This window comes from Tauraco erythrolophus, chromosome 10 (genome assembly GCF_009769465.1).
Source record: "Tauraco erythrolophus isolate bTauEry1 chromosome 10, bTauEry1.pri, whole genome shotgun sequence".
Lineage (NCBI taxonomy): Eukaryota > Metazoa > Chordata > Aves > Musophagiformes > Musophagidae > Tauraco > Tauraco erythrolophus.
This window is the reverse complement of record NC_141474.1, coordinates 33,251,337-33,267,716: the sequence shown is the minus strand read 5'-3', so window position 1 is coordinate 33,267,716 and position 16,380 is coordinate 33,251,337. Positions and strand designations below refer to the sequence as shown.

At 44.1% G+C, this 16,380-nt stretch overlaps 1 protein-coding gene across 1 annotated transcript in view; it reads right to left on the bottom strand.

The window, feature by feature from the left end:
• The window catches only part of ROR1 (ROR family WNT receptor 1), a 173,215-nt gene extending 159,078 nt beyond the window's left edge, over window positions 1-14,137 (bottom strand). Inside the window, exon 1 of the mRNA XM_086617361.1 lies at window positions 14,038-14,137. Within this exon, the coding sequence (XP_086473487.1) occupies window positions 14,038-14,137 (100 nt within the window). The remainder of the gene's footprint in view (window positions 1-14,037) is intronic.
• Between the last annotated feature and the right edge of the window lie 2,243 nt (window positions 14,138-16,380).

Sequence of the window (16,380 nt, the reverse complement as noted above, 5' to 3'; positions counted from 1 at the left end):
TTAAACATTTCCTTTCTTATATCTTTATATGCCTTCAAAATGTGAAAAATAAGTTCATGCTCAGAGAACTCCCATTACTCTCCTTGAACTGCACGTGCAATCACTAAATATAAGCTTCAAGTACAAATGTTGTCTCAAGTACCAACAGCTTTCATCAAATACAGTAAATGCTTTCCTGACATACAAATGGATTTAAAATTTGGAAGTGAAACTGCTTATTCCAAGTCATACATTCAGTCTGAGAAATATTTCTAGTAGAAGCAAACAGTCTCTTTTCATTAGGATTTGACTGAATTCTATCCTACTGATTACTAGGCAAATGAGATACCTTTTGATTTCCTAGCATATATTTCTTTAAGAAGAAAGACAAGATATTATGGCTAAGGTTGGTAGAGGGCATGAGAACATATATGGAGCAAGAAGCGCAACCATTTGCATTTGGCTGTTCATTTTAACCCCACTATAGTACGAAAGTCATGCAAAGGAGGAGGTTGGATAATATTTTGTTTAGTGAAATCAAATACCCCCTGAGCAGATATTTTCCTGTATGCAAAGCATTTGCTTTCTCCCTTCCCCTAAGCAGCTACGCAAGAACAGACACTGTTTTCTCAAATGGCAAGCGTTTTAAGTGACAGTCGTCTTTCATCCCTGAAAGCTGAGCCAGCTACACATCACCGTATGGATAGCACAGATCAAAACTATCCTTTCTCCCATGACATTTGGTGCAGGAAGCAAAAGCAACACTATATTCTGCTTAAAACCAAAATCCAAAGTATTCGAATTTCACACATTCTGCAGTGGACACTCAACATCTATGGGAAAAGGGGCACCGGCAGAACTCCAGACTATCACCATTTGTCAATTAGTTTTCCTTTGCTGCACAAACCTACGGAAGAATAACCATCTCAGGGGTACCACCCCATGTTTGAAAGACACCAAAGCTGATGGGAAATACTCAGGAGCTGTATCAGTGTGAGGGAGCAATGTGGCAAAACAAAACAAACCAAAACACCTCTCCAGTTTCTTTCAAGTAAGTCCCAATGAAGTCAATGAGAAGAATTCCACTTGTCTATTCACCGGGATAAGATATTCTAGGACACTCAGCACTGAAATTGCTTTCTGTAACAGGACTCCCCTTGTCCACTGCTAGATGAATCCTGCCTGGAAACAAAGTAACAAAATTATTTTCTATGGAAAAAAAAAATATTTTATTTTAAAAATAAGGAAAACATATCAGAGCAACTTTTCAATTTACTTCCCACGTCTAGAAGTAGACAAGCATCATCATTAACAGGAATGAGTTCGCGCTAACTGTTTAAAGATGCCTCTTTTAAGGTGATAACATCACACCCGAGAGGTGGGCTTGCACCCATCACTTTCCCATTGAAAGCAGCCCTATTTTACCCAGAAGCCCCAATAAAAGCTTAGAGAGTGATTCCACTGAGGCCAAAATTAAGACAGACAGATCTTTTTTCAACAGTTTGAACTTTTTACCTCTTATTTAACTAAAACTGATATGCTGAATATTTAATACGCTACAGTACAGAAGAAACAACTTAGAACCCAGGAACACTATAGAACAAATACAAATCTAGTGCTGTCAACACTATTCTTACAAAAACACGGATCATCGGAAAAAATACATTTGTAAGGAGAAGATGTCATGAATCCAGCCTGTTATTTCCAACACAACAGTGCTTCCCATCACAAGTTCAGCATAGTAGGCATTCTTTTACACGGGAAATATTTCAGTGGACTGAAAGAAATTGCCAGCGAAATTTCCTAAAAGAAGCATTACATGTATTCATTAGAGGACTCTGGCAGAAAATCTGTCAGGCTTTGCTGCTCAGATTGACTATTTTAATCAGCATTACTGAATGACTGAGCCCCAGAGGATCGTAACCACTTGAAGGATCTTTAAGACAGCAAAGCAAGCAGAGATCAAAAACTAGTATTTCCTCTTCCTGAACCTCAGGCATCTTCACTGTAATCTCCAACTATCTCTGGTGTCAGTAATTTACAGTAAAAGTGCAGTAACAAATAGCAGGATAATATCAGGCCTTGATACCTGATGAAACGAAAGTTAAATTAGCACAATAATCCTTCAAGAACACGAGTGTCTTCTCAAGGAGCCTGACACTAGCTTATACAGACAAGGGGAGGAGAAAAGCGTATAAAATTAGCTTCAATGGGATAATGCAACAAAAGCAAAGGAAAGTTGAGCCTCCATATCACCACATAGCTATCCTTCGCAATATTTCAAATGATTTTACGGTTCTTCTGACAGATATGTACATAGACACCTCTCAGCACATCACGTTGAATATACACACACATAATCCCCTACTTGCAATGCCGAGATGGAATTCTCCCCCTTAGGCCTTTTCAGTTATTACAATTAGTCCATGTGAAGTTACCCTTGATAATCTTAGGAGATAACAACTGGCAGGGGGAATAGTATAACAGAACATCCGACAATTACAAGGTTTGGGTAGGGGATTTCTGTAGACCTGACAAAAAAAAATAAATACCTAAGGTACAAAACTGTGCAGAACCCTACACACTGCAATTTTCCCAAACCAAAGGCAGCGATAGCATTGCTGTCCCTGCTATGACCCTTGCTGGATGGTCTGCGACGCCTGAGGCAACAGCTTCAGCCATTTACTGACACAAGAAGATTAAGACAGTTAAGACATTTGCGCTGCATTCAGTCATAAACCTTCTTGAAAAAGAGGTACCCATGGACTTTTATACCATTATACCAGAGGTATCCCACAATAATCATGCCAAAAAATCCACCCAGTTCTTAAAAGCTCCAAGCTCAGAGTCTTCAGAATGGCCTGGAATGAGAAGAGAACTGAAGAGGCCCCATGAATGACAACAGAGCCACCTTAGATGGTCACGCTCCCTGAAATCCTTGTAAAAGTCCCACATTTATAGGAGCCACTTCCACCTGCAGCCCTCACACAAGAGATTTTATCACCCAACCAAGAACCTCACAGCAAGGACAAGCAGTGAGTTTGCAGGTAGTCTCTCCTTTGTTGAACAAATTCACTGAAAATTAACTTCACCTGCTATCCACACTGAGAAGACTTTTCTCACCTTCCCCCAATACCAACTATTAACTTTCTAAATGCTCAAGACAGATGGAAGCACTTCCCCAGAAGTATTAGGACCTTCACAGATAAATAAATTTTGAAACCAGGGACAAGCGTGATCACTGCCAAACCTGGCTCCACATTAAAACCAGTTCAGGAAGAAAGGAATGGGACAGGTAGTTTAATGCCCAACCTAATCTGTCTCACCTTGAATAATGCAACCAACAAAAGAAACCAAAAGCAAACCAGTCTTACTTTGACATTCCCTGTAGATTTTCAGCCTGAAGTGAAAAGGGTTGATCACAGAGCGTCTCATATCTGGACGATATCTGCTGCTATGAAAAGTAGGAGACCAAAGATCTTAAGAGGAGTCCATATGGAACGTCAAATTTCTGCACAGGACATATTCTCTAGTTTTGTGAAACTTTTACTACTGCTCAGGGCTCACTACACAACCAGTGATAAAAGCCAGAAATACTCATTAGGATTTAAAAGAAGATTGTGTGTTTTAAAAAAAAAAAATAATCACAAAACCAGAATGTGAGAATATAAATCATATCCCACAAACAGACTCTCAAAGGAAAAATGGCAAATCAGGTATCATCTCCTCCTATCTAACCGAAGAAAAATCAGGAGAATATCCTCTTTTGATCCCTGATGAATTAGGATTTTGCCAATGACTATGGTTCCTCTATAGGGAGAGGATGCCTTTACAGCTTCTTCCCTTGCCTGGGCCTCCTCTTGGAGAATTTATATAGCAGTAGAGGCTAAAAGAAGCAAAAACCCTTCAACATTTCTTTCTCACTGGGCATCCAAAGGCCTTCCTGAAGCTTTTTGCTGTACTAAAAATTCGGTTTATATATATGTAAAATATCAGTGTTCTTAATGTCACAAAGAACATGGTTTTCAAGACATAGCAACATATTGTACACAGGAAAAATAAAGGGAGAGGATAAATAAAAATAACAGCATCCAACTTACAGCCCAGCAGTGGAATGACCCATAACTTAACGAGAAACGGAGTCCAGAGCTATGAGACCTCCACTCGCTCTGCTGGGGAAGGCACTGTGCTCCACCACCGCATGCACTAGGACGCATCCTGTTATCCCACACCAGGTTTCAATTATTCGTCTCTTACTCAACTTCAGATTTACTTATTTAAAAGGATAGAATCTGAACAATAAATCTCATGGCCAGTGTTAATTAAAAGCTAAATCTTGCCCTGAGCTGGACTTCCAAAGTCTATGAGAATGTTCACAGCCCATTTATTTATTCCGGCATTGTGTCAGTTATTAAATTACAGTAAATTAAAAACACAGTGACAGACCAATAGCTAAAATAAGTGAGGCTGGTGGCATCTCACGTACAAAGGTTGCCAGACTTGGGCTCTGACAGAGCAGCCAGAAAAGTGAATTTAGAAGTACAGGGCCCTCAGTTCAAAAAACGTCGTATCACGAACATGAAGTGTTTCAGCCTCAAAGATACCAGCAGCCCGGCATTCCCAAGTTATGATTAACTGCTTCGTGCAATACCGAGCAAAAGGACCAGGGATTTACAACTCCAGACCACTCGGAGCCGTAAAAAGCATCCACAACACTAAGTTGCCCCAGATATTAAAAGGAAACCGATGAAGAGGCTCAAGCCTCCTGAGCACCTACCAGCTAGAAGGGGGGCCAGTTTTGCTTTAGCCAGAGCTTCTGGGAGGATTTCCAACATATTGTTAATTAGAGCAAATGCCACTCTCCTGTCCAGCAGTAGCAAAATGCACCAAACGCCTGAACAAAGGAAGAATCCACTTGGATTTTCGGATTTGATCATTGGCTTATAGTTACTTCTAAACTACCACATTTTCACTTATAATTACTGGCTTCCCTCTTGCCTCCAGCTTCTCAGCTGGGGGATATTAGTAGCCCTTCACAGCTACTCAGCTCCCAGAAGAGCTCTGTGCTTCTACTCTTCACAAAAAAAAAACGCAAAGGGCACATAAATCAAAACTGGGAATAATTTTTTTCATTTGGAGAAGAGCTTTAAATGCAGGAAGAGAAAACGAGTCAAGACACTCGAATAGTAAGTCAATGGTCAGAAGCCAAGATCCATCTAGTGCTATTCTGTGGCCTTTTGAAAGCATTTAATGACACAGACCCATTTCCCTGACAATCAACTGGGAATTAAATAACCTTGTTGTTCTAGGTGAAACACACTGGAAGTAGAGTTCAACATGGTGCTCTCGACACTCGGCGTGTTCTGGAGAAAAAGAGATGTCTCTATCATGCTACAAATTTTCACTGAATCCACAGAAAGATAATGTATTTTAAAAAGAAAAAAAATCAAAACATACAGAATGAATAGTTAACATATAAAACAAAATTAAATATACAGAATGCTTGTTACTTATACAGCACATCAAATACTTCAGAGTAAACAAAACAATTACAAAGGTACTTCCTTTTATTTGAAGCCAAGTTAATTTTGAAGAAGAGATGTTCAACCACGATAACTGACCTCTTACAGGAAAAACTAGGAGAGGCAAAAACTGTTGTAAACAGTGTAGGCTCCACAGTGCTCAGATACACAGCAACTCTATAAAGGTGTCACAGATGAGAGCAATATTCACTGTACAATAAAGGTGATGACACCTCTTCATGAAGAGGAAGGTAAGGTAACAGAAGTTTTGCAAAGAGGACCTCACTTGATCAAAAATGCATCTAACATTGATTTATATAATTTTTTTTGGTCACTTGGCCAAGCTTCTGGCTTCTCCTAGAGACCACTGTGTACACAGTCGCATTTATCTTTGAGGACAGAATTACTTACTGAATTCAGCAGAAAGAAAACAAAACCGCTCTCCCAGCTATATATTCCACAAATGTTCAAAGCTATGGATGCTGAGAGGGTGAGACAAGCTTGGACATTTTATTCAGCTGCTGTTACAAACACAATGACACCATTACGACACAGCATTTCTCCTCCTCCAACCAAGTCAAAAAGGTGACTTACCACTCACTTGGTAGGTCAGAGCAGTACCGAGCACAGGCATAGATAATTTTTTCTGCAAGTGGGATGAAAACTTAAAACTTTCCTCAAATACAAGAACCATCTGAAAATATTCAAACTTCTTTCAATTTGTAGTGAGAGAAGGACAAGAATACACCCGCTTGACCTCACGGGGTGTACCAAGTCTGGACTAATCCTTTGGTTTTTTTTCTCCCCAGATGTCTGACTATCTGGAGGGCTTCAACCATTAGCAGTTCCATAACATGTTCATATTTGCAACAAAATGTCTCTGGCAAGCTGTTTTATATTATCCAAACATACCCAGTGCACAATGTGGTGTAACAAAAGCTGGTACCAAGTGTAAGAAAGAATAAAGAGAAATGCTCGCCACAACCAACAGACTCTCCTAGGAGAACATCAAGACTCCTACGCCCTTATTGTATGTGCTTCCAACTTTTTATCATGTCCATCAGCCCAGCATTGTCACCATACTCTGCAATTCATTCTACAATCCTGGAATTTTTTTGTTACCCAAGAATCCTTATACATACATCACCATCTTTACATCCCTGCTTTTAAACCAAAGCCTTCTGGAAGAACAATCCTATCATCAGACACTCAAACTCTGTTTAAAATCAGACAAAAGCTCTCTGGAAGACGGTGGAAAAGCCACTTTAATTGAAAATACTTTAACTCAGCAAGTGTCATAATAACTTTTCTATAGCACTTGTGCTAAAGGAAATGCTCAGATGAAAACAAAACAAAATGCTAACCTGCAGCCTCTGCCTAGCACAAATTAATCTATGTACTACTGGAAACATTGCCATTGTTTTTCAAATAATGGTAGTTACATAGTGGTAACAATTTGAGAACACAAGGAAAGGTGGTGGTGGTATTACCAGGCCTTATTACTCTTGGTCTACTCTTGATCTCAGGTGTAAGCCCACATTCTGCACTCAGAAGCTCGTCAGCTGGGCTAACAAACAAGAGCACTTTTCCCTACAAATGCCCTTCCTGCCTTTTACTGAGATGTGGTCAGGAGACCAAAGTACAAAGGTAGGTTCTTTTCAAAGTAGTATTAGCCCAACAAGAAGAGACGAAGTACCAGACATGATTTTAAAAGGCTCTAGTAAAATTTCTCTCTCACTCCATCTCAAGCAGCTTCATTTCTCCTGACCAGGCTATCTGTGGACTGGTATGCGCTCTGTGTCCTTTCTGATGAGATTCTGAGAAGTGCTCGGCTCTGCCACGTAAACGTGACCAGAGCTAAAGGTCCTCGTGAGTTTTGAAAATGAGACCACACAGATTATGAAACCCCTCCTTCTCCAGCAGGTACTCTCAGCACGGAAGCACACAGTTTCTCTGACTGAGTAACCATCATGTTCTGTATTGACCACCCACAACGTGGACACTCTCAGGCAGCACAGTCCACTTGCACCACCAACCCCTTAAAGCACGGCTCAGCATCTTCGGGAGGGACCATGCCACCTCCTTCAGAGGACAAAACAGCTCTTTCTTACGAGGAACTCTCATGCTGTGGATCTGGAAGTGCATATCCTTCCACAGACAATCTCAAGTTCCAAGGGTAAGAAAAGCATACCCTCATGTATTCGCAGCCTCTGGAGGGAATGTGCGATGAGGTTATGAAGTTGCCGAACGTTTTTCCTTGCTTATCTCTGATCTTTCCATTTCCCATGGCCTGCCGCTGTGCTTCAGCACAGAGTTTCACCACTCCGTCTCTTTCCCAGATCGGCATGGAGCAGATGTTCAGGCCTCTGCTGCAGACAGAGCAGAGCATCTGGGAACAGGACAGGACTACGCACAACCGACACCCCTTGGAGGAAAGGAGCAGAAGGTCACAGGAAGCCCTCGTGAAGTATCAGTTTCAATATATGACCTGACCGGTTTGAAAAAAAACCACTTTTAATAAAATGCAGGCTTCCACCAGGCCCTCCACTAACTATTTTCTCAAGAACTCATCCAGGTATGAAGCTTTACTATTGCACGTTGGGATGGCTACATCTTAACGTAAACCTAGTCCCAAATATCTGCTGTTGAGTGAAAGCATGCCTTTGTACAACACAACACAGAACAGAGCATCAGCAGCAGTTACAAAAAACATGCAACATCTGCACAAAGTTACCAGCACGTTGGCTGGAACGCTGTAGGAGGAGTGTGTCTTGCCTCTACCTACGACAACTCGCCGCAATTATTATTTTTTTAACTTTCCCTGACACCAAGGCCAGATAGATCTCCTTTCTCTTTGATGTTCCCAAAGTGCCGTGAGCGTGCTCAGGCTCCCCACCTCCAACACGACAACGGAAAGGCCAGACTGGGTTAAGCCGTGCCTGGACCCGCACTATGGAACAGGCACGTAACTGTCCCGATCCAGCCGACACGGACACGCTGCCCAGGCCTTGCCAACACCAGTGATACAGGATGCTTCCTGCAAGAGACAATTTCTCGTTGTTCTTCCATCTCCTGTGTAGCGCCTCACTGATCAAACACAACCGGAGTCTCTATGCAGCTCTGGAGGGATTTTGTTAAAAGAGGATATCGAGTACAATTACTCCATGGAACTCGGCAGAAGTAACAAAGCAGACTTGACCTAGGCTTTCTTCTGCTTTAGAGCCTATTTCATGCCTTGGGCATGAACTCCAGCTAACGACTTGTTGCAACACATTAGAAAAAGCCTAGCATTGTACACCGCACTGCTGAAACCCAGTGCTGGCCCCACCATTAATTTACACCTGCCAGGTCCTCCTCAACAGGAGTGATGTGGCTTGCTACTTCTGTTGGTGACCATTCTGTATTATTTTTCAGGAATCGTATCTAACTAATCATCCTCCAAATTTGTGTCCATCCCAGCAATACGCACCATGGGATTCTTTTCACAGCTCACTAGCCGTTTCCTTTCCTATACCGCTCTGCAGATTTACTTGGAAACAGTGGCACTCCGATGTCTCCACTTCAGGAGGAGATCCTGGAAAGCAATCTTCCTCACTACGGGATGCTGGCATGGAAGTATGCTGAGAAGCCTGCGTTATTGCTTTCCCTCACTAAAGGGTTCCTTTCTAAAGCTACTTCTTTTTCCCAAGCTGCCTGACTTCGGCGGAGCACCAGGTTCAATACCACATTGCATTAGATTCCAAATATATGCAAGTTACTTTATTTCACACTAAATTCCCAAGAGGATCTAAAAGAACTTCACTATTAAATAATGGTAATATTTAGAGCTTTGTTATTACATAACACACTAGTGGTATCTACTTAAGCTGAAATTATTCCATTTTTTTCACCTCAGCAAGCTTCAAAGCCTTTCTATGCACTCTGTCATTTTGACCCAATTAAAAGACATTAATTACGACCAAACATCTCATATGCCACGGTTCTGGCAAGGAGGGCTGTGATTCTGCTTGTAAACAGAGAGAAACAATTATGACTTCTTCTGCAGGACCTGACCAAATTGGATTTTACACCGGACGTAAAATCTCAGGAATTTTAGAGCAGTCTTCATCCATCATGAAGTATGTAAAACTGTGATCACCAAACCTACAGAAGCATCCTTCAGCTACCACCAGTATTTTGTTATGATTTCCAAAGGATCATCAACAATCGATCTCAGGTATTCATTGCACTACTGTTTCATTTCTAAACGAGCAGATTCATTGACTTTCAGTATTTCCATGATTAGAATGAAAAAGAAACCAGAATGGAAGAAGCCCTGCAAAGTCACTTAACTATTCAATTGCTGCCCCAGCCCCAAACAAGGCAAAATTTCTTTAAGCTCTGCTTTAGGGAGTTGGTTCCACAGCCCTCCCAGTGCTGCACTGCCCTTACCACTAGAAACTACTTCCTATTGTATAACCAGATTCAGATTTCACATAAACCTTCCCTCTGCTTTCGAGTGCAAGAGAGTATTATGAGACAACAGCCCCAGTTTGCTAATTTTTAAAAGCAGAAACTTGGATCAAAGATATCACGTCAACAATAAGATAACCTCATTTGATACTCATTTAAGTGTTTCCATACATCGGAGTCACTGTCGAAATACAAGCTGTACTTTCACTGTCATGCCTCCACCTACGCAGGGCAGGGTGTGACACTTTCCAGCCTTGCCAAGGCCAGTCCTGACACGGGCTGTCCCGTTTCTCTCGGTTCAGGGACCAACTTCACCGGTGAAGTACCAGCACGTACTCCCTGGGTACCTACATCAACACAAGAACATCACACTGAAACAGAAAACAAAACACACGACTTCGCAGCCCAAAATAACCGCAGCTCACAGTCTACCAGACTACTAAAAGTTGATTCTCTTCGGATACAAAATTTCAAGAACACGCACAATTGTGTGAACATAAAATTTGCAATTGAGGGTGACTGATTTTTTTTCCAGGGCTTGAGGAAGAAAAGGTTTACACTTTTTATTTTGTATTAGTTAACTTTCTACATGTTTCTGGCTTGCAAGACAACTGCTACGTGGAAAGCAGCTGCGTTTAGTTAGAGACTTTTTTTTAAAGAGTTTTCAACTCTGAGGTGCTCTTTTGAGTCTCAGAAGACTGCTGCATTTCTACACGTGTTTCCAAAGAGTGGTTTCTAGTGTCACACCTCAGGGAAGCTTTTTTTCCCCCCCTCTTTGCCTAGCTTTCAGGATTTGTACTTAAAAATCCATGCACAAGCTTTAAAATGCTCTCCTGCCCAGATGTCATTTGGAATGTTTTAACTTAAAGTTCCTGCCTGTACACAATCAACACAACAGTTTCAGTAGACGTTAATTACAGAAACAAAGAAATGATGTCCTGAAGACAATTTGCTGATGCTTCAAGCAACTTTTGTCAAGAAATGTGAGGCTATAATGATGGTAAGTCAAACAGTAACATCTACTCTCATCCTCTTCTAGGCTTAAGGCAACAAAAGCCTTTTGTTTGTTTGTAAACTCAGAAGTGGATACTGGCTGAAAGAGCAGCCTGTTGACCTATGGACAAAACAATTAACCACCGAAGTATTACAGAGACTAATCAAGAGCTGTGGAACTTCATCTCACAAGGGGCAACTTTCAAGGAAATCAACAGTACTCCCTATAATCTGAAACATAATCTAGAGATCTGTGGTTTTACTACATGCTTTTGAAATGCTTTCACACTATTCACGCCTCTTCCATTGTGACTCCTCACAAAGTTACACGACACGGAATTATAAAGCTGAAGTTGTGATATCCATACTCAGATACTGCAAGGAATGAAAAAATATCCAAGTTAGAGAGTTCCTGTTACTTATATTCGCATTAACTTTGTGGGGTTTTTTTCAGAACACTTGGGCCAGCCCGGGAGCACCCTTGGGAAGAGCACGCATTAAAGACGGCATGAATGTACAAAGGAAAATGCGCTTTTTGTTTGGTTTTGCTCTCCACAAGGAAAGGTCACTGACAAAAAGGGAAGCAGCAGGAGACAGGGGAAAAAGTGAAGAGGAAAAGGCAAAAAAAAAAAAAAAGAGCTTTTGGAAGGCAACATAGCAAAACAGTTTTGGTCACTTGACAATAATCCCGACTAAATGGACGACTCAGTAATAATCCCCCCCAGAAGAGATGTGACAATAGCTGCGCAGGTTCCTGGCCTCCAAGCAGATCCACATCTGACTTGTCCTACTGAGCTGCATCAGCCTACTCACACCAGGCCCTTTGTGCACATCTGTGTACGTTTACTGGATCAGCACATCAAACTGGGAAGTCTCTGGAGTAGGAGTCATGTCTCCACAGATGTTTGGACCAAGAGCAGCACAATGAGGCCTGATCCTTCTGGACCTCAGAGAGCTAACAGCCCAAACCACTCTACAACATTTTCACTGTGTTAGACTGTAAGATCTTGGACTCCCAGCAAATCTTTTCTGGTAGAAGTTAGGCTGCTACCAGAGATGGACTTTCATTCCAGTCCTTCTTTGACATGTTTCGGGGGAAAAAAAAAAAAAAAAAAAGTCTTTTACTTATTTAGTGGTTCATATTCTATCTTTCTGAAAAACGTGAAGGTAAAAGGGTAGGGATTGAAGGGTTCTGTATGGTTCGTTGGATTTCTAATGGAACAAAATCTGTTCATCTAGCCACTACGGTTACCTTCAAGAAATTTGTAAAAGACTTTAAAATGTTTTTTTGGGCTTGTTGGTGGGTGTTGTTTTTTTAATTAAAGTGTTAGATGCCCAGGTTCCCTTATTCTTCTACAAAGCCTAGATGTTTAGCAAGTTTGGGGGGAAACGTAGCATGCAGTTGTAATATATGTGATAGATGTCTGTCTACAAAAAAATAAATCAATCACTTGATCTGCCCATGAGTTAACACTGGTTTTGCCAAAGACACTAGTTAAAATACAGGAAATATTTCACTGTGGAAAGTAATCATGCATAGTGACAATATTAATAGCAATACATAAAGATGAATTCATACAATGAAAGACACTTTGCAGTAGTATACACAGTAAACAAAAAACTGCCATTTTTGGACCCAGTGTGATCAGTTGCTTTATGTTTGGAGGGTTTTCTTCCCATCCAGGCTCTTAGAAACCCACAAAACTTCATATTATAACCCTAAAGTTTTGAAACTAACTGAAAAACAGGAAAAAAGATGGCCTGTCTTCCCCCCCCTCCTTTTAAAAATACAGCTATTTGTGAAACACATAGAGCATTCCCTGGAGACCCTAGAAAACAACATTTGAAAATTTTCCCACTGAGATGTCATGGAGAATCCCTAAGCTAGAACATCATCCAGCCATTGAATCTGCACCAGGAGACTCCTGCGTCCAGGAGTCACGCCGGGATAGCGGGAAGTCATTCCAACAGACCCACTACCTAACACACAGTCCCAGGTAACGGCATCTTCAGGGACACACTGAAGCACAGAGAGAAACTGAGGCACAGGCATAGGACACAAGCATTGTACCTGTCAGCTCCGACCGGCTTTTTAAAGGCAGTTATCCTACAATATTTGCAACTTGGCTTAGAGGTTTTATAACCACAGCTTCTTCAGTTCTGAACTGCTAAGTATTTAAACTCATCAGCTTTATTTCACTAGCGTTCACTTTTTTCCCTTCTTCAAACACTAAGTATGGCCATATTATCAACGAAGACTTATCAAATCAAGTGGCTTGTGATTTAAGTACCAGCCATAAAATACCTTCAAGGAGATGGAGTTCATCGAGCATCCACCTCTTTCTGAAACTCTCATGCAGGCGTCCAAAAGCACTGCTCACTTTCTACCGACTTGGTCTCAGAAAACAGTCCTTCTTGCCTAATTCCACCGAGGTCCCTTTATGCATGTGCTACGCTTTAAACATAAATCATTTGCAAAAGGCTCAAACCGAAACCCTAATAAAACAGAAGGATTGCAAAATAAATATTACTCGTGAAAGCTAAATCAAAGAGGCCTTTTTTTTTTTAAGGTTATTGTTAAAATTAAGAAAAAAAATAAAAATAAAAATCTTCTTGGAAGACTAAAAGGGCCATGAAACGGCAGAACACCCCCCAAAGCTGGAGCTAAAGGACAAGTCATCATTGATAACACCACCTCGGGAACCATAAATCACGTACCAAAAGCGGGATCGCCTGGGAATGGCTGCACTTCACTAATAACTCGGCCAAACACTTGGAAGAGCTTTTTACGAAGCAATTAAACACAGATCGCGCATAAAACTCGGAGTTCGTTAACGGGAAGGCGGGGACGGGGGGTGCGGAGGGGCGATGGAGCCACCGGGCTCTCCGGCGGGCGGAGGTGCCGCGCAGCCCCGCAGCCCCCCTCGGCGGAGCGGCGTCCCGCCGCCGGCCAGCGCCGCGCTCCGCTCGCCCCCGCACCGGGGCAGAGCGCCGGGCCCCGCGCGGGCGGCACCGGGTGCTCGGGCTCGGTCCCGGCCCCCCACCGCCATCCCCCCCCCCCCACCCCGGTATCACCCCGCGCCCCCCGTACCTTGCGTGGCGTCCGCCAGCTCGGCCCGGCTGCCCGCGCGCAGCAGCAGGAGCAGCGGGAGCAGCAAGAGGCTCCCGTCCCCGCCGCCCGGCTGCTGCATTCCTGAGCCGGCGCCGCGCTTACTCCCACATCCACCGCGCAGCGCCGGCGTCCCGGGCCGGCCCGCGCACCGCCGCGGGGCCGCGTCTCCTCCCGCGCCGTCCACCCGTCCCACGCCGCGCCCTCGGGGCTGCGCTCTCTCCGTGGCGGGCGGGGAAGAGAAGCGCGGGCGGCCGCCGCCTCCGCCGCCCTCAGCCCCTCACTTGTCACTTTCCGCCAGCGGCGCTCACGGACCGGCCCGGCCCGGCCCGGCCGAGCAGCTCCCCCTACTGTCCCGCCCGCGCCGCCGCCGCCGCCTCCCCGGCGCGCCGCAGGGGGGCGCTCGCGGCGCCGCTCTCCCCGCCGGGCGCCATCTTCCCCCGCGTCATGCGCCTGCGGAGTCTTGTGCTTTTCGGACTGTTTCTGTGGGAACAAAGCGAAGAAAGTGAGCTCTGGCGGAGCGGAGGAGTGATTTCTCGACTGTCTTTCATGTGTGGGTTGATAGTCAAAAGCTTCTGATGATCCTCTCACAACGTTTCCAATTTGCTGGATCTCTCCTGCTTTTCCTGTCTGTCAGGAGCTCAGAAGTCCGGTTTGTGTCTTAGGAGTCGTTTTCAACCCTCTCTGCCTCAGCAAAATCAACATTTAACAGACTAATTTCTTCTAGTTTAGCTTTTATACAATAAAAGGATTTCATACATGGAAAGGAGGCAGGTGCAGCTCCAGCCTGAGATCCGAAGTGCCAGGAGCGGCGCCTGAATCCCGCTCCCATCCCACCGTTCTCCAGCGCGTCTGGGCACCGTCCCCACAAACGCGCACCCCACGCGGCCGCGGCCTCTTTACAGGAGCTCCATCAGCCCATGACAGCGCCCACAACCAGACCCCAAACGGGATTTTCCCTCCCGCTGGTGATGGGAATCATAGAATCACGGAATGGTTTGGGTTGGAAGGGACCTCAAAGATCATCCAGTTCCAACCCCCCTGCCATGGGCAGGGACACCCTCCACTACACCAGGTTGCCCAAAGCCCCATCCAACCTGGCCTTGAACACTTCCAGGGATGGGGCAGCCACAGCTTCTCTGGGCAACCTGTGCCAGTGCCTCACCACCCTCCGAGGGAAGAATTTCTTCATCAGATCTAATCTAAATCTCCCCTCTTTCAGTTTAAAGCCACTGCCCATTGTCCTGTCACTACATGCCCTTGTAAAAAGTCAGGAAGTTGAGCTTTGTGGGCAAGAGGGTTGCAGTTTATTCCCTTCTGCCAAAGCAAAGTACCGATTCACCGCATGTTATATCACCGCCGTGACTGCTGATTAGACAGCACTGTTTCGCTGGCATTGAAGGACACTGCCAAAGCTGGTTGAAGCTACTAGGAATGATAACTGCTTTCCATTCAGGAGAACGATCGCATTCCTGGGATGCTTAGATTAGGTTTAGGATTTCAGAAGTCAGCAACTGTTTAATAAGAAGTTCGTAAGCAGAGTGGAAACAAGGACAAGATTAAAGGAATTTCCTCCTTGCTTCCTGCTAGATCAGATCCCACCCCGTTAGGCTTGCTCTCTGCCATATGAATCCTGTATTTCTTGTCAGGCACTAATAGAGGCTCAAGAGGAGGCACAAACCCAGATAAGCATCCGGCTGCGTGTTAGCAAAGGAGACTGAGGTCTGAAACCACCTTCACCTCGCATACACAAACATGCACACATTCCTCCTCAGACCAAAGAGGATAATGACAAAAGGTTGTCCACTTCCTAGCGAAAACTGAGCAATATACAGATACGGATTAAATGGAAGAGGCAAGCCAAGCTCGATACTGCTAGAGCTGATAGGATCTGGGTGTGAGACATGGAAGGGACTGTCAGCAGCTGGTACGCAGGTGCCTACGTCCACAGCATTAGATGAAGTAGCTCCTTATTCAAGGTGCAGGACTTCCTGCCACCTTGCTCTGATATGCCTTAGGATGTAGCTTCACAGCTGGCTGAAGGCAGTCATGCTGTCACCTCCCACTCCTTTCCCAGTCATGCATTCCCAATACATTCTTTGTGTCAGCCCCAGTAGTTGCGCAGCCACACAGGACCTGCCTTTACAGCAGCAGGATGAGCTTAGGCCAGCTGAAACCAACCACAAAGCCAAGCCCCTCCATACCAGCCAGAGCTGATTCAAATCAGGGTTAGGAAGGACCCACACCACTGGCTCCCCAGACAGCTATGTAGCCTTCCCAGTCCTGCACATTGTTTCTGACACAAAGAACCAGCAGCTGAGATGG